The 21,884-nt window shown below is 47.6% G+C and overlaps 2 protein-coding genes across 7 annotated transcripts in view; one reads left to right on the forward strand and one right to left on the reverse strand.

The window, feature by feature from the left end:
• Nucleotides 1–14,674, forward strand: part of LOC121579234 (transcription factor 7-like 2) — a 67,087-nt gene extending 52,413 nt beyond the window's left edge. For 2 of the 6 annotated variants that reach the window (XM_041893640.1, XM_041893641.1), the window contains 3 exons: nt 11,484–11,532; nt 12,034–12,106; nt 13,260–14,674. In XM_041893640.1, coding sequence (XP_041749574.1) covers nt 11,484–11,532; nt 12,034–12,106; nt 13,260–13,563 — 426 coding nt within the window. In that variant the 3' untranslated portion in view covers nt 13,564–14,674. Of the gene's footprint in view, nt 1–11,483; nt 11,533–12,033; nt 12,107–13,236 lie in introns of all 6 variants that reach the window. The other 4 variants (XM_041893642.2, XM_041893643.2, XM_041893644.1 and 1 more) reach the window with 2 other exon arrangements.
• Nucleotides 14,675–15,654: 980 nt separating this feature from the next.
• LOC121579236 (S-phase kinase-associated protein 1) lies at nt 15,655–21,778 on the reverse strand. The gene is made up of 6 exons (XM_041893646.2): nt 21,670–21,778; nt 20,777–20,873; nt 20,530–20,603; nt 19,385–19,528; nt 18,110–18,250; nt 15,655–16,301 (listed from the first exon to the last, which is right to left on the reverse strand). Exons 2-6 carry the CDS (start codon nt 20,871–20,873, stop codon nt 16,266–16,268), a joined length of 492 nt encoding a protein of 163 aa, XP_041749580.1. The 5' UTR covers nt 21,670–21,778; the 3' UTR covers nt 15,655–16,265.
• Between the last annotated feature and the right edge of the window lie 106 nt (nt 21,779–21,884).

The following is a 21,884-nucleotide window of genomic DNA, read 5'->3' on the forward strand; positions in this document are numbered from 1 at the left end:
GGCTATACCCTCCCTTGGGGCAGGCACTGAGGGGTGGAGGTGGCTTATGTTATGTTAGCTAGCTATGTATCTGGATGTGTTTCTATGGAAGGTGGTTTTCCTGGACTATAATTGCCAGTCTTCTCTCACCCCATATGAAAACAGACAGGATGAGTCTCAAAGGGAAAGAGCTCACTTTCTTGCCTTCCTGGAGATCTTTTACACGGCCTATTTCCTTTCCTTGGCTTGATAGAGTTTGGGCTTCTGTATCATAACACACAATAGGGACTTGGCTCTCTCATTTCTCTCTCTCTCTTGGCTGTGGATAGTTGTGAGATTAGCTGGTTAGGGTAGAGAGTGTTATGAGCTGTGGTGGCATTGTCAATGAGGTTGTGCATGAAGCTTTTACGACTGCATCTGATTTAGTATAAATCTGATTAATATGACGCAATGTACTGTGGATGAAGTTTGTTTCATGTGAACATACATTTTACTCTTTAACACTTTAATCTCTAGTTCCGTGTATCTTTCTTCTGATTTCACCAAAGATGGAAAAAATAGTCTGAGAAAATGCTGTCCCAAAACACATTAAAACTGATTGCAGCTCTGGTCTACCCCCTGCTATAGTCTACCCTTCCCAAACACAAGCCAGAAAACAAGGGTAGTCATGTGATCAGTTATCAGAACAGGAAAAGGAAGGCCACCCACGCAGTCGTGGGGTTTTCTCCCATGGGCCATAACCACACACACACACACACACACACACACACACACACTGCTTCAGGGAGCAGCGAGGGTAGACGAGTCTCTGCGTAGGCATCAAAGAGCTGTTCCCACATCCTCTCCCCAATGTGACATTTCAGACTTAATCACTCTCTTCAGGATAACAACCCCGACCATGTCTGTGCTACCATTACGGTCCCACTGTATAGCCCATGGAGTTTAAAGCAGTATGGTAGTGCCAGGGGAATCCATTACTGTGGATGGTTAGACTTATATATAGTCATTTGTGGCCTGAATGATCATGAAGTGTCCTCAGACCCCATTCCATGACTTGTGAATTGGGCGTCTCTGCTACACGAGGCTCATGAACATGGTGAATATCATAACATGGTTCTACCATGTATTCATAGAGATGTCATTGACAGATAACATAGAAACGTGTTCCCCCCTATTGACTCTCTGTGTGTCTGGTTGTGTTCCCCCCTACTGACTCTCTGTGTCTGGTTGTGTTCCTCCCTACTGACTCTCTGTGTGTCTGGTTGTGTTCCCCCCTACTGACTCTCTGTGTGTCTGGTTGTGTTCCCCCCTACTGACTCTCTGTGTATCTGGTTGTGTTTCCCCTATTGACTCTCTGTGTATCTGGTTGTGTTTCCCCTACTAACTCTCTGTGTGTCTGGTTGTGTTCCCCCTACTGACTCTCTGTGTGTCTGGTTGTGTTCCCCCCTACTGACACTCTGTGTGTCTGGTTGTTTCACTCCTACTGACTCTATGTGTGTCTGGTTGTGTTCCCCCCTACTGACTCTCTGTGTGTCTGGTTGTTTTCCCCCTACTGTCTCTCTGTGTGTCTGGTAATGTTTCCCCTTACTGACTCTCTGTGTGTCTGGTTGTGTTCCCCCTACTGACTCTCTGTGTGTCTGGTTGTGTTCCCCCCTACTGACTCTCTGAGTGTCTGGTTGTGTTCCCCCCTACTGACTCTATGTGTGTCTGATTGTGTTCCCCCTACTGACTCTCTGAGTGTCTGGTTGTGTTTCCCCCTACTGACTCTCTGTGTGTCTGGTTGTGTTTCCCCCTACTGACTCTCTGTGTGTCTGGTTGTGTTCCCCTTACTGACTCTATGTGTGTCTGGTTGTGTTCCCCCTACTGACTCTCTGTGTGTCTGGTTGTGTTTCCCCTACTGACTCTCTGTGTGTCTGGTTGTGTTTCCCCTACTGACTCTCTGTGTGTCTGGTTGTTTTCCCCCCTACTGACTCACTGTGTGTCTGGTTGTGTTCCCCCTACTGACTCTCTGTGTGTCTGGTTGTGTTTCCCCCTACTGACTCTCTGTGTGTCTGGTTGTGTTTCCCCCTACTGACTCTCTGTGTGTCTGGTTGTGTTTCCCCCTACTGACTCTCTGTGTGTCTGGTTGTGTTTCCCCCTACTGACTCTCTGTGTGTCTGGTTGTGTTCCCCCCAACTGACTCTCTGAGTGTCTGGTTGTGTTCCCCCTACTGACTCTCTGAGTGTCTGGTTGTGTTTCCCCTACTGACTCTCTGAGTGTCTGGTTGTGTTCCCCCCTACTGACTCTCTGTGTGTCTGGTTGTGTTCCCCTTACTGACTCTCTGAGTGTCTGGTTGTGTTCCCCCTATTGACTCTCTGTGTGTCTGGTTGTGTTTCCCCCTATTGACTCTCTGAGTGTCTGGTTGTGTTCCCCCCTACTGACTCTCTATGTGTCTGGTTGTGTTCCCCCTACTGACTCTCTGAGTGTCTGGTTGTGTTCCTCCTACTGACTCTCAGTGTGTCTGGTTGTGTTCCCCCCTACTGACTCTCTGTGTGTCTGGTTGTGTTCCTCCTACTGACTCTCAGTGTGTCTGGTTGTGTTCCCCCCTACTGACTCTCTGTGTGTCTGGTTGTGTTTCCCCCTACTGACTCTCTGTGTGTCTGGTTGTGTTCTTCCTACTGACTCTCAGTGTGTCTGGTTGTGTTCCCCCTACTGACTCTCAGTGTGTCTGGTGGTGTTCCCCCTACTGACTCTCTGTGTGTCTGGTTGTGTTCCCCCTACTGACTCTCAGTGTGTCTGGTTGTGTTCCCCCCTACTGACTCTCTGTGTGTCTGGTTGTGTTTCCCCCTACTGACTCTCTGTGTGTCTGGTTGTGTTCCTCCTACTGACTCTCAGTGTGTCTGGTTGTGTTCCCCCTACTGACTCTATGTGTGTCTGGTTGTGTTCCCCCTACTGACTCTATGTGTGTCTGGTTGTGTTCCCCCCTACTGACTCTCTGTGTGTCTGGTTGTGTTCCCCCTACTGACTCTCTGTGTGTCTGGTTGTGTTCCCCTTACTGACTCTCTGAGTGTCTGGTTGTGTTCCCCCTATTGACTCTCTGTGTGTCTGGTTGTGTTTCCCCCTATTGACTCTCTGAGTGTCTGGTTGTGTTCCCCCCTACTGACTCTCTGTGTGTCTGGTTGTGTTCCCCCTACTGACTCTCTATGTGTCTGGTTGTGTTCCCCCTACTGACTCTCTGAGTGTCTGGTTGTGTTCCTCCTACTGACTCTCAGTGTGTCTGGTTGTGTTCCCCCCTACTGACTCTCTGTGTGTCTGGTTGTGTTCCTCCTACTGACTCTCAGTGTGTCTGGTTGTGTTCCCCCTACTGACTCTCTGTGTGTCTGGTTGTGTTCCCCCCTACTGACTCTCTGTGTGTCTGGTTGTGTTCCCCCCTACTGACTCTCTGTGTGTCTGGTTGTGTTCCCCCTACTGACTCTCAGTGTGTCTGGTTGTGTTCCCCCTACTGACTCTCAGTGTGTCTGGTTGTGTTCCCCCTACTGACTCTCAGTGTGTCTGGTTGTGTTCCCCCCTACTGACTATCTGTGTGTCTGGTTGTGTTCCCCCTACTGACTCTCTGTGTGTTTGGTTGTGTTCCCCCTACTGACTCTATGTGTGTCTGGTTGTGTTCCCCCTACTGACTCTATGTGTGTCTGGTTGTGTTCCCCCCTACTGACTCTCTGTGTGTCTGGTTGTGTTCCCCCTACTGACTCTCTGTGTGTCTGGTTATGTTTCCCCTACTGACTCTCTGAGTGTCTGGTTGTGTTCCCCCTACTGACTCTATGTGTGTCTGGTTGTGTTCCCCCCTACTGACTCTCTGTGTGTCTGGTTGTGTTTCCCCTACTGACTCTCTGTGTGTCTGGTTGTGTTCTCCCCTACTGACTCTCTGTGTGTCTGGTTGTGTTCCCCCCTACTGACTCTCTGTGTGTCTGGTTGTGTTCCCCCCTACTGACTCTCTGTGTGTCTGGTTGTGTTCCCCCTACTGACTCTCTGTGTGTCTGGTTGTGTTCCCCCCTACTGACTCTCTGTGTGTCTGGTTGTGTTCCCCCTACTGACTCTCTGTGTGTCTGGTTGTTCCCCCCTACTGACTCTCTGAGTGTCTGGTTGTGTTCCCCCCTACTGACTCTCTATGTGTCTGGTGGTGTTCCCCCTACTGACTCTCTGTGTGTCTGGTTGTATTTCCCCTACTGACTCTCTGTGTGTCTGGTTGTGTTTCCCCTACTGACTCTCTGTGTGTCTGGTTGTTTTCCCCCCTACTGACTCACTGTGTGTCTGGTTGTGTTTCCCCTACTGACTCTCTGTGTGTCTGGTTGTTTTCCCCCCTACTGACTCACTGTGTGTCTGGTTGTGTTCCCCCTACTGACTCTCTGTGTGTCTGGTTGTGTTTCCCCTACTGACTCTCTGTGTGTCTGGTTGTGTTTCCCCTACTACCTCTCTGTGTGTCTGGTTGTGTTCCCCCTACTGACTCTCTGTGTGTCTGGTTGTGTTCCCCCCTACGGTATCTCTGTGTGTCTGGTTGTGTTCCCCCTACTGACGCTCTGTGTGTCTGGTTGTGTTCCCCCCTACGGTATCTCTGTGTGTCTGGTTGTGTTCCCCCTACTGACGCTCTGTGTGTCTGGTTGTGTTCCCCCCTACGGTATCTCTGTGTGTCTGGTTGTGTTCCCCCCTACTGACTCTCTGAGTGTCTGGTTGTGTTCCCCCTACTGACTCTCTGAGTGTCTGGTTGTGTTTCCCGTAATTCTGACTCTCTGAGTGTCTGGTTGTGTTCCCCCCTACTGACTCTCTGTGTGTCTGGTTGTGTTCCCCTTACTGACTCTCTGTGTGTCTGGTTGTGTTTCCCCCTATTGACTCTCTGAGTGTCTGGTTGTGTTCCCCCTACTGACTCTCTGAGTGTCTGGTTGTGTTCCTCCTACTGACTCTCTGTGTGTCTGGTTGTGTTCCCCCTACTGACTCTCTGTGTGTCTGGTTGTGTTCCCCCCTACTGACTCTCAGTGTGTCTGGTTATGTTCCCCCCTACTGACTCTCTGTGTGTCTGGTTGTGTTCCCCCCTACTGACTCTCAGTGTGTCTGGTTGTGTTCCCCTACTAACTCTCTGTGTGTCTGGTTGTGTTCCCCCTACTGACTCTCTGTGTGTCTGGTTGTGTTCCCCCTACTGACTCTCTGTGTGTTTGGTTGTGTTCCCCCTACTGACTCTATGTGTGTCTGGTTGTGTTCCCCCTACTGACTCTATGTGTGTCTGGTTGTGTTCCCCCCTACTGACTCTCTGTGTGTCTGGTTGTGTTCCCCGCTACTGACTCTCTGTGTGTCTGGTTATGTTTCCCCTACTGACTCTCTGAGTGTCTGGTTGTGTTCCCCCTACTGACTCTATGTGTGTCTGGTTGTGTTCCCCCCTACTGACTCTCTGTGTGTCTGGTTGTGTTTCCCCTACTGACTCTCTGTGTGTCTGGTTGTGTTCTCCCCTACTGACTCTCTGTGTGTCTGGTTGTGTTCCTCCTACTGACTCTCTGTGTGTCTGGTTGTGTTCCCCCCTACTGACTCTCTGTGTGTCTGGTTGTGTTCCCCCATACTGACTCTCTGAGTGTCTGGTTGTGTTCCCCCATACTGACTCTCTGAGTGTCTGGTTGTGTTCCCCCTACTGACTCTGAGTGTCTGGTTGTGTGCCTCCTACTGACACTCTGTGTGTCTGGTTGTGTTCCCCCCTACTGACTCTCTGTGTGTCTGGTTGTGTTTCCCCCTACTGACTCTCTGTGTGTCTGGTTGTGTTCCCCCCTACTGACTCTCTGTGTGTCTGGTTGTGTTTCCCCCTACTGACTCTCTGTGTGTCTGGTTGTGTTTCCCCTACTGACTCTCTGTGTGTCTGGTGGTGTTCCCCCCTACTGACTCTCTATGTGTCTGGTGGTGTTCCCCCTACTGACTCTCTGTGTGTCTGGTTGTGTTTCCCCTACTGACTCTCTGTGTGTCTGGTGGTGTTCCCCCCTACTGACTCTCTATGTGTCTGGTGGTGTTCCCCCTACTGACTCTCTGAGTGTCTGGTTGTGTTCCCCCATACTGACTCTCTGAGTGTCTGGTTGTGTTCCCCCTACTGACTCTGAGTGTCTGGTTGTGTTCCTCCTACTGACACTCTGTGTGTCTGGTTGTGTTCCCCCCTACTGACTCTCTGTGTGTCTGGTTGTGTTTCCCCCTACTGACTCTCTGTGTGTCTGGTTGTGTTCCCCCCTACTGACTCTCTGTGTGTCTGGTTGTGTTTCCCCCTACTGACTCTCTGTGTGTCTGGTTGTGTTTCCCCTACTGACTCTCTGTGTGTCTGGTTGTGTTTCCCCCTACTGACTCTCTGTGTGTCTGGTTGTGTTCCCCACTACTGACTCTCTGTGTGTCTGGTTGTTCCCCCCTACTGACTCTCTGTGTGTCTGGTTGTTCCCCCCTACTGACTCTCTGTGTGTCTGGTTGTGTTCCCCCCTACTGACTCTCTGTGTGTCTGGTTGTGTTCCCCCCTACTGACTCTCTATGTGTCTGGTGGTGTTCCCCCTACTGACTCTCTGTGTGTCTGGTGGTGTTCCCCCTACTGACTCTCTATGTGTCTGGTGGTGTTCCCCCCTACTGACTCTCTGTGTGTCTGGTTGTGTTCCTCCCTTACTGACTCTATGTGTGTCTGATTGTGTTCCCCCTACTGACTCTCTGGGTGTCTGGTTGTGTTCCTCCCTACTGACTCTCTGTGTGTCTGGTTGTGTTCCCCTTATTGACTCCCTGTGTGTCTGGTTGTGTTCCTCCCTACTGACTCTCTGTGTGTCTAGTTGTGTTCCCCCTACTGACTCTCTGTGTGTCTGGTTGTGTTCCCCCTACTGACTCTCTGTGTGTCTGGTTGTGTTCCCCCCTACTGACTCTCTGTGTGTCTGGTGGTGTTCCCCCCTACTGACTCTCTATGTGTCTGGTGGTGTTCCCCCTACTGACTCTCTGTGTGTCTGGTTGTTCCCCCCTACTGACTCTCTGTGTGTCTGGTTGTGTTCCCCCCTACTGACTCTCTGTGTGTCTGGTGGTGTTCCCCCCTACTGACTCTCTATGTGTCTGGTGGTGTTCCCCCTACTGACTCTCTGTGTGTCTGGTTGTGTTCCCCCTACTGACTCTCTGTGTGTCTGGTTGTGTTCCCCCCTACTGACTCTCTGAGTGTCTGGTTGTGTTCCCCCCTACTGACTCTCTGTGTGTCTGGTTGTGTTCCCCCCTACTGACTCTCTGTGCGTCTAGTTGTGTTCTCCACTACTGACTGTGTATTTCTGGTTGTGTTCCCCCCTACTGACTCTCTGTGTGTCTGGTTGTGTTCCCCTTACTGACTCTCTTTGTGTCTGGTTGTGTTCCCCCTACTGACTCTCTGAGTGTCTGGTTGTGTTCCCCCCTACTGACTCTCTATGTGTCTGGTTGTGTTCCCCCCTACTGACTCTCTGTGTGTCTGGTTGTGTTCCCCTTACTGACTCTCTTTGTGTCTGGTTGTGTTCCCCCTACTGACTCTCTGAGTGTCTGGTTGTGTTCCCCCCTACTGACTCTCTGTGTGTCTGGTTGTGTTCCCCCTACTGACTCTCTGAGTGTCTGGTTGTGTTCCCCCTACTGACTCTCTATGTGTCTGGTTGTGTTCCCCCTACTGACTCTCTGAGTGTCTGGTTGTGTTCCCCCCTACTGACTCTCTGTGTGTCTGGTTGTGTTCCCCCTACTGACTCTCTGAGTGTCTGGTTGTGTTCCCCCCTACTGACTCTCTGTGTGTCTGGTTGTGTTCCCCTTACTGACTCTCTTTGTGTCTGGTTGTGTTCCCCCTACTGACTCTCTTTGTGTCTGGTTGTGTTCCCCCTACTGACTCTCTGAGTGTCTGGTTGTGTTCCCCCCTACTGACTCTCTGTGTGTCTGGTTGTGTTCCCTCCTACTGACTCTCTGTGTGTCTGGTTGTGTTCCCCCCTACTGACTCTCTGTGTGTCTGGTTGTGTTCCCCCTACTGACTCTCTGTGTGTCTGGTTGTGTTTCCCCCTACTGACTCTCTGTGTGTCTGGTTGTGTTCCCCCTACTGACTCTCTGTGTGTCTGGTTGTGTTCCCCCTACTGACTCTCTATGTGTCTGGTTGTGTTCCCCCTACTGACTCTCTATGTGTCTGGTTGTGTTCCCCCCTACTGACTCTCTGTGTGTCTGGTTGTGTTCCCCCTACTGACTCTCTGAGTGTCTGGTTGTGTTCCCCCTACTGACTCTCTATGTGTCTGGTTGTGTTCCCCCCTACTGACTCTCTGTGTGTCTGGTTGTGTTCCTCCCTACTGACTCTCTGTGTGTCTGGTTGTGTTCCCCTTACTGACTCTCTGAGTGTCTGGTTGTGTTCCCCACTACTGACTGTGTATTTCTGGTTGTGTTCCCCCCTACTGACTCTCTGTGTGTCTGGTTGTGTTCCCCTTACTGGCTCTATTTGTGTCTGGTTGTGTTCCCCCTACTGACTCTCTGAGTTTCTGGTTGTGTTCCCCCCTACTGACTCTCTGTGTGTCTGGTTGTGTTCCCCCTACTGACTCTCTGAGTGTCTGGTTGTGTTCCCCCCTACTGACTCTCTGTGTGTCTGGTTGTGTTCCCCCCTACTGACTCTCTGTGTGTCTGGTTGTGTTCCCCTTACTGACTCTCTTTGTGTCTGGTTGTGTTCCCCCTACTGACTCTCTGTGTGTCTGGTTGTGTTCCCCTTACTGACTCTCTTTGTGTCTGGTTGTGTTCCCCCTACTGACTCTCTGAGTGTCTGGTTGTGTTCCCCCCTACTGACTCTCTGTGTGTCTGGTTGTGTTCCCCCCTACTGACTCTCTGTGTGTCTGGTTGTGTTCCCCCTACTGACTCTATGTGTGTCTGGTTGTGTTCCCCCCTACTGACTCTATGTGTGTCTGGTTGTGTTCCCCCTACTGACTCTCTGTGTGTCTGGTTGTGTTCCCCACTACTGACTGTGTTTTTCTGGTTGTTTTCCCCCCTACTGACTCTCTGTGTTTCTGGTTGTGTTCCCCCCTACTGACTCTCTGTGTGTCTGGTTGTGTTCCCCCCTACTGACTCTCTGTGTGTCTGGTTGTGTTCCCCCCTACTGACTCTCTGTGTATCTGGTTGTGTTTCCCCCTACTGACTCTATGTGTGTCTGGTTGTGTTCCCCCCTACTGACTCTCTGTGTGTCTGGTTGTGTTCCCCACTACTGACTGTGTTTTTCTGGTTGTTTTCCCCCCTACTGACTCTCTGTGTTTCTGGTTGTGTTCCCCCCTACTGACTCTCTGTGTGTCTGGTTGTGTTCCCCTACTGACTCTCTGTGTGTCTGGTTGTGTTCCCCCCTACTGACTCTCTGTGTATCTGGTTGTGTTTCCCCCTACTGACTCTCTGTGTGTCTGGTTGTGTTCCCCCCTACTGACTCTCTGTGTGTCTGGTTGTGTTCCCCCCTACTGACTCTCTGTGTGTCTGGTTGTGTTCCCCCCTACTGACTCTCTGGGTGTCTGGTTGTGTTCCTCCCTACTGACTCTCTGTGTGTCTGGTTGTGTTCCCCTTATTGACTCTCTGTGTGTCTAGTTGTGTTCCCCCTACTGACTCTCTGAGTGTCTGGTTGTGTTCCCCCCTACTGACTCTCTGTGTGTCTGGTTGTGTTCCCCCTACTGACTCTCTGTGTGTCTGGTTGTGTTTCCCCCTACTGACTCTCTGTGTGTCTGGTTGTGTTCCCCCTACTGACTCTCTGTGTGTCTGGTTGTGTTTCCCCCTACTGACTCTCTGTGTCTCTGGTTGTGTTCCCCCCTACTGACTCTCTGTGTGTCTGGTTGTGTTTCCCCTACTGACTCTCTATGTGTCTGGTTGTGTTCCCCCTACTGACTCTCTGTGTGTCTGGTTGTGTTTCCCCCTACTGACTCTCTGTGTGTCTGGTTGTGTTCCCCCTACTGACTCTCTGTGTGTCTGGTTGTGTTTCCCCCTACTGACTCTCTGTGTCTCTGGTTGTGTTCCCCCCTACTGACTCTCTGTGTGTCTGGTTGTGTTCCCCCTACTGACTCTCTGTGTGTCTGGTTGTGTTTCCCCTACTGACTCTCTGTGTGTCTGGTTGTGTTTCCCCCTACTGACTCTCTGTGTGTCTGGTTGTGTTCCCCCCTACTGACTCTCTGTGTGTCTGGTTGTGTTTCCTCCTATTGATACTCTGTGTGTCTGGTTGTGTTCCCCACTACTGACTGTGTATTTCTGGTTGTGTTCCCCCTACTGACTCTCTGAGTGTCTGGTTGTGTTCCCCCTACTGACTCTCTGTGTGTCTGGTTGTGTTCCCCCCTACTGACTCTCTGTGTGTCTGGTTGTGTTCCCCCCTACTGACTCTCTGTGTGTCTGGTTGTGTTCCCCCTACTGACTCTCTGAGTGTCTGGTTGTGTTCCCCCCTACTGACTCTCTGTGTGTCTGGTTGTGTTCTCCCCTACTGACTCTCTGTGTGTCTGGTTGTGTTCCCCCTACTGACTCTCTGAGTGTCTGGTTGTGTTCCCCCCTACTGACTCTCTGTGTGTCTGGTTGTGTTCCCCTTACTGACTCTCTTTGTGTCTGGTTGTGTTCCCCCTACTGACTCTCTTTGTGTCTGGTTGTGTTCCCCCCTACTGTCTCTCTGTGTGTCTGGTTGTGTTCCCCCTACTGACTCTCTGTGTGTCTGGTTGTGTTCCCCCTACTGACTCTATGTGTGTCTGGTTGTGTTCCCCTTACTGACTCTCTGTGTATCTGGTTGTGTTCCCCCCTACTGACTCTCTGTGTGTCTGGTTGTGTTCCCCCCTACTGACTCTCTGTGTGTCTGGTTGTGTTCCCCCTACTGTCTCTCTGTGTGTCTGATTGTGTTCCCCCTACTGACTCTCTGTGTATCTGGTTGTGTTCCCCCCTACTGACTCTCTGAGTGTCTGGTTGTGTTCCCCCTACTGACTCTCTGAGTGTCTGGTTGTGTTCCCCCCTACTGACTCTCTGAGTGTCTGGTTGTGTTCCCCCTACTGTCTCTCTGTGTGTCTGATTGTGTTCCCCCTACTGACTCTCTGTGTGTCTGGTTGTGTTCCCCCTACTGACTCTCTGTGTGTCTGGTGGTGTTCCCCCCTACTGACTCTCTGTGTGTCTGGTTGTGTTCCCCCTACTGACTCTCAGTGTGTCTGGTTGTGTTCCCCCTACTGACTCTCTGTGTGTCTGGTGGTGTTCCCCCCTACTGACTCTCTGTGTGTCTGGTTGTGTTCCCCCTACTGACTCTCAGTGTGTCTGGTTGTGTTCCCCCTACTGTCTCTCTGTGTGTCTGGTTGTGTTCCCCCTACTGACTCTCTGTGTGTCTGGTGGTGTTCCCCCCTACTGTCTCTCTGTGTGTCTGGTTGTGTTCCCCCCTACTGACTCTCTGTGTGTCTGGTTGTGTTCCCCCCTACTGACTCTCTGTGTGTCTGGTTGTGTTCCCCCCTACTGACTCTCTGTGTGTCTGGTTGTGTTTCCCCTACTGACTCTCTGTGTGTCTGGTTGTGTTCCAACAGGGCAAGAAGAAGAGAAGAAAAAGAGAGAAGCATCAGGACTCCTCCACAGGTAATGTCCAACTGTGCACCTTCAATGTTCTCTCTCTCCTCTCTACCAAACTCCCAGACCAACCCTGAGCTTCAATACAATATACTTCCATTCAACCCCTATTCTATCGTTTGAAACAACTTCACTGGTCGACTATCCCCTAGCCGTACCCACTTCCATTATTGGTTTGTACTCTGACTGGGTCACTGCTGCTCTAACTAACAGAGTGTGAAAGCTTGTCCTCTCCTCTCTAATGGCCTGTTGTGAATGGAGTCCTGCTCCATCTCCTCTGTTCTGGCTGCACGTTTTGAGTTTTTGGTGTTAACCCCTACTCAGTAGTTGGGCATTAACAGTCTGGTTTGATGGCTTTCTGATTTACCATCTCTGTCAATGCTTCAACTTCTGCTCTGACCTCTTGATCTGATTTCTCCTTATCTCTCTCTCTCCATCATCCCCTCTCTTTCTTCATCTCTCCCTCTCTTTCCTAACTTATTTCGTATGCGCATGCTGCCTTGTGCTCAGACCCTGGCTCTCCTAAGAAATGCAGAGCTCGCTTCGGCCTCAACCAACAAACAGACTGGTGCGGTCCCTGCAGGTGTGTACCTCTTGGTCTGCTACCCCTCTCTCCCTCCTCTGTGAGCGTGCCTCAGCCCCCTGCTGTGCTCCGCTCTGCATGCACTCATCTCACTAACTCTGTGCTTTGTGACCCACATCGCCCCTTACAGGTAGAGAACCCCAGCAAGGGGGTGGGGGTGGGGGGGCACTAAAGCTGCTTTACTGGCTGGTGATGGGGTGTCTCCTCAGGGATTGGTGGGTGAAAAGGTGGGGATGCTGGGTGATGCTGATCAAAGGAAGGTGGGAGAGGGGGTCCTGTAGGTCTGAGGGAAGAAAGGGGTTTCACACAGTGAAGCTCTCTGCTTAAAACAGCAATGTCTTGGTTATGCTATTGGTAGAAATAACAAAGCAGTCATTTTTTACATTTCCAGTGGATGGATGATCAGTCATGCTCATCATCAGCACCTTTTTAACCAACTCAATCTCTTCACATCAGGGTAGATGTGTGAAGAAAGCCTGCCCCTCCCCCCAACTCCATCATGCCACAGTGTCTTCCCCACCACGCCGTCACATCATGGAAATCTCCTTACCACTGTGTGTGTGTGTGTGTGCTGCGAGAGAACAAAGGGAGGTGAATGTGGTTAGAGCGAATCCTGATCACCGCAGACGAACACACCTCTCTCTCTCTTGCACCGCTGCTCTGCACTTTGATGGCATTTCTCATGTTCATCTGCCCTCAACTTTCTCCATTGATGTGGTCAGGCAGTGCAGCTTTTGATGGTGAACTCTGACATTTAGAATTGCTCTCTCTCCCTCTCTTCCTCTAAATATGTCCTCGCGCCTTTTCTTGCGGTGGCACTAAGTGACTCATGTTGTATTCTGGTATTGATCATGAGATAAGGTGTGCTACTTTGGTTTGTATTTGGTTGAAGAAGAGGCAAACAGCTGCTGTTTGTTAATAATTAAGCTTAGAACACAACATTTGTAATGTTCATTACAACAACCACAGAAATCAAGGAAAATGGCGTTGAATGATCTATGAATACATATTCGATGTATTCAATGGATTTGCGCATAAATATATCTCGACTTAGAGAACTCAATTAAATCATGTTGAAAACAGTAAAAAGTTCATTCTGGTGACACTTTGCATCCACGCTTTATTCACAGATAACTCTCTTGACTGTTCCTAGGAGGAAAAAGAAGTGCATTCGATACCTTCAAGGAGGACGGTGCGCCAGCCCCACTTCTTCCGATGGAAGCGCTATAGACTCGGCCCTCTCCCCTGTTGACGGCGTCCCCCCTCAGCACCCCAGCTCTCCCTTGCCTGCTTCCCCCTCGCACGTCCCCCTGCAATCCCAGCCCAGCAAACACACACCCTGTATCCTCTCAAAATCCAAGACCACAGAACTGTCTCTCAAAGCTTTAATAGAATCATCCCAACAGCACGACAATCTCCATCATCATCATGACTGTACCCTGCCCAAGTCTCACTAGCCAGCTGCCTCACCTGCCCTGTCCCCTCTCACACTGCCTCCCACCATTCCAACACACACACACACAGACAGACATAGCCCAACCCAACGTAACCAGGACCAGACCTGGAGTGGGGAGCAACACACTGGAGACAGAACTTCACCACAAATATCCCAAAACAATAAGGGAGCCAATGAGTCTGGGAGAGGATCAAGGATGACATTCACATCAATATGACTGACTGACACCTGACTGATTTACTAAGTGCTCATGTCATTTTAACATTGCTGTACTGAAGGCAGTACTGTATGTACAGGGATGATGACTGCTTCTATTCAAACTGCCTCAAGTCAAATTTATTCCTTTTCCAAAGATTTTTACAGAGGAGTACTGTGCTCCTCCTTTTCATAAGACTTACATTCAGATATGTCAAAGGAACCTTTTCCAACATAGATAGTATTTATATTGATTAACGATGTGGTATAAGGTTGAAACTACAAGGTAGAAGGGATATTGTTTTTTGCTGAGTTAACATGTTATTGTCTCCCCTCGGAGAGAATCATCTCTATGTTATATTAATTTGTTTTAGGCACTTCCTGCTTGTCTGTCAAATTCTTGATAGATTATTTTGATGTAGGTCACTCACACAGAATTAAGACATTCTTGGTGTTTGTTCATATAGATGCACACCGTTTGGGAGATTAATTTGTTTGTTGGTGTCAAAATCCTCCATTATATAACAAAAAACAAGGCAACAGTAAACATGTCCCCCCCCCCCAATTAGTGACAATTCGAACGTATGTTCTGTGGATTAATGAGAATAAAATATATATATATCCTTCGCTGTATGTAATGGACCGAGCTTATAGGTTCTTATGGGAAACGTGTTGCTCATAAGGAGATGCATAAATGTAAAAAAAATAAAATAAATGTTATGACTGTGGATCGAACGGGACAGGAGATATGCTTGTTTAAAGTTTAGAATATTTTAGTTGATTACTATAGCGCCCCCCTTGGGCCAATCAGTGTAATTTTGTAAATGCCGGATCTCTATGGCAAGACGCATCATTCACCCAAGTTCCGTAAAAATTGAGCCAGTGGTGTCTGAAGTATCGCGTGACTAACGTACTAACGAACAGATGTAGACAAAGCCATTAACAGATTTCATCGTGGGGGACAATAAATTAAGCAGTCTCTGGACTGCCACAGTCTGAATGAACGTGCTATTCTGTAAACTAAAGACCAAATGGGTACTATATTTCATTGTGTTGTAAAGTTTTGTTGAATTCCCTATATATATAAATATATATATAAACTTTTATATGTTATGTAAAGGGTTTTAAAAAGTTATCTTTAGTCTCCTCTTAATTCTGAACCATTTCTGAAGCAATACATGTTTTTTTTTACATTTGTCTTCTCAGAGAAAACACATTTTGTGCAGAAGTTTTGCATTAGCTTTGCCTTTCATCGAAGTTACCACAGATGTCATTTTCAGTGTGTGCATGTTCCACCTGTGTACCAAAAATTAATGTGAAAAAATTATGGTTAATTTACTGCTTGCAAGCATCTTTGGAGATACTGCAGGCAGATACTGTAGACAGATACTCCATCAGAGGATGCTAAAGCTACCACACACTCCTCACATCATTTTACATTTTAGTCATTTAGCAGACGCTCTTATCCAGAGCGACTGACAGTTAGTGAATGCATCTTTCATTTTTTTTTTTCATACTGGCCCCCCGTGGGAAACGAACCCACATCCCTGCCGGCCAAACCCTCCCCTACCTTGGACGACGCTGGACCAATTGTGCGCCGCCCATGGGTCTCCCGGTCACGGCCGGCTGCGACAGAGCCTGGACTCGACCCAGGATCTCTAGTGGCACAGCTAGCACTGCGCCACTCGGGATATCAGAATAATGACCACACGAAAAAGTTGTGTACTTAACAGTCTGGCTTTTGTATTTTTTTTTTTTTTACACATTCAAAGACTTTTGCCTTTGATGTAATACTCATTTTTGTTTTGTGTATTAAAGTATTTTGAAAATCTGGATCAAGTTTCCTCACTATTTCACATCAGATGTACAAGCAATCACAAACAGCAGCAGACAGACATTCTTTTAATTAATTTATTCACTCCTAGAATTTAATGGTTGATAATCCTAAATGTCATCTTCAGAGCAGAACTGAGAAAAGACCCCAATCCAATCTTAATAGGTAAATACCATAAGTTGTGTGACAGACAACACACATTTACTTCTTCAACAAGTATTTCCAGTCCACAGGACATTTTTCACACATTCACCCCCACTTCAAATGTCCTCCCTAACATGACGTTAAGACAACGGCACAGAAGAGGCTGCGATTACAAAATTCAGCATTGAGTCATTTCAGTTGACTCAACAACAAAAAATATGTAAACATGTTCAGTAAAAAATCCTATAGCAATTCAAAACGGGGAGAGTGGTGCATCTACTCTTGAAATAGGAAAGAAAACCCAGACTCGTGAATATATAAAGTGAAGTGAAGTAAAATGTGTAAACACAATGTAATAGCTATTTCTATTATTTTGCACCACACAAGCAATGGAAATGGTCATGCTACGAGTACACAGGGGGATCTGTCGCTCTAATAGACTAAATGTAATATTAACAAGTATGAACAACGCAGTGCAACCAGTTACTGGAACAATCCTTTCAGCGTGTTAGTGTTGGCAGGATCCTCCTTTATTTCTCTTCACACCACTGGTTCTCCTTGCGTACCTGAGGGGGGACAATGGAAAGGCAACACACAGTGTCACATCAGTCAGATGTATATTATCACAGGAGCTCTGTGTTCAGGACTGAGGTTACGCCCTAAATGGCACCCTATAGTGCACTACTTTTGACCTGGGCCCAACGGGCTCTGGTCAAATCAAAAGTAAGGCACTGTACAGTGAGGGAAAAAACTATTTGATCCCCTGCTGATTTTGTACGTTTGCCCACTGACAAAGAAATGATCAGTCTATAATTTTAATGGTAGGTTTATTTGAACAGTGAGAGACAGAATAACAAACAACAAAATCCAGAAAAACGCATGTCAAAAATGTTATAAATTGATTTGCATTTTAATGAGGGAAATAAGTATTTGACCCCCTCTCAATCAGAAAGATTTCTGGCTCCCAGGTGTCTTTTATACAGGTAACGAGCTGAGATTAGGAGCACACTCTTAAAGGGAGTGCTCCTAATCTCAGCTTGTTACCTGTATAAAAAGACACCTGTCCACAGAAGCAATCAATCAATCAGATTCCAAACTCTCCACCATGGCCAAGACCAAAGAGCTCTCCAAGGATGCCAGGGACAAGATTGTAGACCTACACAAGGCTGGAATGGGCTATAAGACCATCGCCAAGCTGCTTGGTGAGAAGGTGACAACAGTTGGTGCGATTATTCGCAAATGGAAGAAACACAAAATAACTGTCAATCTCCCTCGGCCTGGGGCTCCATGCAAGATCTCACCTAGTGGAGTTGCAATGATCATGAGAACGTTGAGGAATCAGCCCAGAACTACACGGGAAGATCTTGTCAATGATCTCAAGGCAGCTGAGACCATAGTCACTAAGAAAACAATTGGTAACACACTATGCCGTGAAGGACTGAAAGGTCCCCCTGCTCAAGAAAGCACATATACAGGCCCATCTGAAGTTTGCCAATGAACATCAATGATTCAGAGGAGAACTGGGTGAAAGTGTTGTGGTCAGATGAGACCAAAATCGAGCTCTTTGGCATCAACTCAACTCGCCGTGTTTGGAGGAGGAGGAATGCTGCCAAGAACACCATCCCCACCGTCAAACATGGAGGTGGAAACATTATGCTTTGGGGGTGTTTTTCTGCTAAGGGCACAGGACAACTTCACCGCATCGAAGGAACGATGGACGGGGCCATGTACCATCAAATCTTGGGTGAGAACCTCCTTCCCTCAGCCAGGGTATTGAAAATGGGTCGTGGATGGGTATTCCAGCATGGCAATGACCCAAAACACACGGCCAAGGCAACAAAGGAGTGGCTCAATAAGAAGCACATTATGGTCCTGGAGTGGCCTAGCCAGTCTCCAGACCTTAATCCCATAGAAAATCTGTGGAGGGAGCTGAAGGTTTGAGTCGCCAAACGTCAGGCTCGAAACCTTAATGACTTGGAGAAGATCTGCAAAGAGGAGTGGGACAAAATCCCTCCTGAGATGTGTGCAAACCTGGTGGCCAACTACAAGAAACGTCTGACCTCTGTGATTGCCAACAAGGGTTTTGCCACCAAGTACTAAGTCATGTTTTGCAGAAGGGTCAAATACTTATTTCCCTCATTAAAATGCAAATCAATTTATAACATTTTTGACATGCGTTTTTCTGGATTTTGTTGTTGTTATTCTGTCTCTCACTGTTCAAATAAACCTACCATTAAAATTATAGACTGATCATGTCTTTGTCAGTGGGCAAACGTACAAAATCAGCAGGGGATCAAATAGTTTTTTCCCTCACTGTATAGGGAATAGAGTGCCATTCGGGAGGCATCCTGAGAACCACAGAAGGCCGTATTACCTGGGCTTCCTCTTCCTCTGTGAAGTCATTTTTTATGTTGAACGTCTTCCTGATCTCCTCTGGGGTCTTTCCTTTGATCATGTTGGCCACCGTCTTGCAGGTGACATCTAGAAGTCCTTTGATGTCTAAATAGTTTGCGGCCTAAACATAAAAATCAATAAAAAAAAGAGGATGAGGATGAATGAAAGCAAGTGCAAATGCTTTGACATGCCTGCCTTCCACGTGAACTACTGCAGCCCTAAGCTTAGGCCATGTAAACAGGTTTCAGGAGCTAGGTCAAACCTGCTGCTCAAATGATAGACTTGTGTCACAGTTCCTAGAATCCCCCAGCACTAGAAGAATGTATTGCACAATCCCTGCAAAAGAACCATGTAAGTAAGGGTGCTTGTTTCATGTCATATGCACATACCTGATACTTCCTGAGCCGCTTACACACAGGAAAAGAAAACGCAGCCGCCTCCATGTGTTTCTATGCAAAGCCGGCAGGAGATTAGCACCTCGGCAGCAGCACAGGGAGGGGCGTCACCTGCCGCCCATATAGGGAATTTCTTTGACACTCAAGGTAAAAAATAAATAACAAATATAACTTTTGCCTTCCCTCGTTGACCAATCAAATTACAGGGGCTGGATGCCTTTTTCTGGGTTGTGTTTTTTGGGATAATCCAGGTGTCATAACAGCCACTTTTTGTACCACCAGAGTTTAAGATTTTTTATAAACTGTGGGTGGCTTCGCCGGTGTTATTGACTCCCTGTGTTATAAACTGTGGGCGGCTTCGCTGGCGTTATTGACTCCCTGTCTGCAAGGCCCTTTAGTAATCACCTACTACCTCTAATTATAACATGTTATTAAGCACCTACTTGTCACTCAAAGCACTTTACTAGTGCTGTACAACAGTATGTTCAGCAAGCTAACCATTGCCTAAATTACATTCTGAGACACTTCCTCCTGTGTGCAGGTGTCAAACTGATTATATGAGTGTGAAAGGGGACACCTGGTCAGTTGCACAACTGAATACATTCAACCGAAATGTGTCTTCCGCATTTAACCCAACCCCTCAGAATCAGAGAGGTCCGGGGGGCTGCCTTAATCGACGTCATCGGCGCCCGGGGAGCAGTTGTTGTTGTTGGGGGTTAACTGCCTTGCTCAAGGGCAGAACGGCTGATTTTTCCACCTTGCCAGCTCGGGTATTCCAACCAGCAACTTATTGGTTACTGGCCCAACGCTCTTAACCACTAGGCTACCTGTGAGTGGGAGGGGGGGCGGTAGGTACGCACTAGAATAAGTTCGAAGAGGGTCCCTTGGTCCACTTTGAGGAACTCCTGGTCCCAGACAGGGATGTCATCCGTCCTCTTTTCCTTGTTCTCGTCATCCTCGGGGGGAGGGGGATCGTCTTTGTGGTGGGTGCACCACTGGATCACCTGTAGGGAGCAAAGGGAAGAACAACTAGTCCAGGAACAGTGAGTGAATCAACAGTCAGACATGCCAGGCGTCCATCTTCCATCCAGTCCCGTTTCAAAGGGCCCAAGTCGAGGAAGGAGGTCACGGAGCACACAGGAAGGTTTCTGTTTGGAGCTTCATGCTTCTGGCTGAGAGATAGAAATGCTATTCTACAGATGTAAGAACCAAACTGACATAGCCTAAGGACAGACATCTAGATTGGTTTTCCTTATTACTTGAACTTCAGGTTTCAGTACAGGTTTCACCACAACCAGGCAGAACATGTAAGTTGTCTACTATGCAAACACATTTCCCCCAAAAATGTAATTCCCCAAACAAAATTAAATTCATTAATTACATGGATACAGTTGCTGAACAAAGCAGCTTGTCTCTCAGTTGGAGAGACGCATGGACAACACATCATTGTACAATTTGGCAGGGAGAAGGAAATAACAAAAGTCAACTTTAATCCTACAACCCTTCACATGGTAAATAAATCCAACTAGCACTGGTTGGATGGACGAAACACATGATGCAGACAATCCCACCATTTAGTTTATAGTGATTATGAGAGGCACTGGTGACTATGCATTTGTTATTTTATACCCTTCAAATCATCCATTGACCACATGAACACTGGACTGTAGTGTTCATCCCTAAGGACAACTATCCCTACCATCAGCGTGGACTCTCTCATAGGTAAGGATCTCTGTTACAGGTTTGAGAGCGTCTTTCTGCCTACAAGTTTGACTTTTATCGGTTTCAAATTGTGCCAAGCCTGGTTTGGGTTAAATTGAATTGTGCCACTATGGATTGAATGAATGTACAATTCAACAGAGAAGAATGGAAATTTAGATAATAAAGCAAGCTCTGGTTGGGAGGAGGCCCTTTACTAAGGTTCTCCATGTCCATCTCCCCACAGTTTACCTGTCCCTCAGTCCATTGCACCAGATATGGGATGTGTGACAGTGAGTCCACTTACCTTCTTGAGGATGGCTGCATTCACATTCGGAAGGGGGACTGGATCATCATCTCCTTCATCATCCATACCCAAATCTGTCAAAGACAACCATTAGACAAATGCACACAGATGCTGCCAGACATTTTTGATAAATGTATTTTACCGTCTGAACTGTGCAATATGTACTGATAGCTATGTAGGCTACGTCAAAGATGTTCAACCTCATGTTACAACCGCATGACTAATGAGTACATAGCTAGCTACATACCTTCCAGCATTGTCTTTATTGTCACAGACTGCTTTGCTATTTCCACATCCACCTCAAAGATCTCTCCATCTGAACTTTGCAGTTTAATTGTTGGCATCTGTAAAACAACAGGAAAACGGTTGTCAGCTTCAGGCGTACCTAGTAGCAGAGTGATGACTGATACGGGGGCCACAAAGTACATGTTATATAGCTAGGTGACACGGGGGACCTATTTGGCTAACTGACAAAGTAGCGAACAGTTAGCGACATTAGTTAAGGTGGCTAGCTAACGTTAGCTAGAAGGCAATTTCCTTAGATGCTTTTAGCTACTAACGTTAACTAACTAGCGAAGTACCTTAACGCCAGTAGGGACCTGGCTAACGTTACCGAAACACTTGAAAGGGAAGATTTTAAACATAGAGAAAACCTGTTTTGGTAGACAGGTAAGTTAGCTAGTTAACGGTAGCAAGCTAATTAGCTAGCTACCAGTTCACGCGCTAACTTAGATACAGTAGCTAGCTACCATTATAGTATAGGTTGAATATTACATTAACTAACTTCGATTCAAGCTAACGTTATTGGCTGGGCAACTGTCAACAAAACAGGGAGTCTGAAACAGTCCAGTGCTGAAATAAGATGCTGGACTCAATGCTAGCGTTACGCTTTACATTTAACAATAATACTTTTTGGTAACAGTAACTGACCTTAGCTAACCTTAGTTAGTAGCCCGTGCTAACGACAGCCAGAAAACGAAGCTAACGCGGCTAGCTAACTTAGCGTTGTCAGCAAGGCCCCGTCTTACTAGCAACAATATTTAACCTATTTCCATTTAGCTAGACAGACGAATAATACATTCAAAACACCCATTATTCACAAAGACATAACTACATCCTTTGTACATGGTCGTTACTTACTGTGAATGTTTTAAAGCAAATCTAGAGGGAAAAAAATGTCAACGTCAACCGGGCCCAACAGAAGCACAGGCAGCCACTGGAACTATTTTAGCTGGCCAGCCAACTATGCTTTCGCTTTGTCAAATTGGGGGAAGCAAATGAGTAGTCTTGTGATATGCCTGTACAGTATGAGTGATTTTCCCCATTTAGCGACATTAACAGAATTTCACCCAGTA

The sequence above is a fragment of the Coregonus clupeaformis genome, chromosome 13, assembly GCF_020615455.1.
Source record: "Coregonus clupeaformis isolate EN_2021a chromosome 13, ASM2061545v1, whole genome shotgun sequence".
Taxonomy (NCBI): Eukaryota; Metazoa; Chordata; class Actinopteri; order Salmoniformes; family Salmonidae; genus Coregonus; species Coregonus clupeaformis.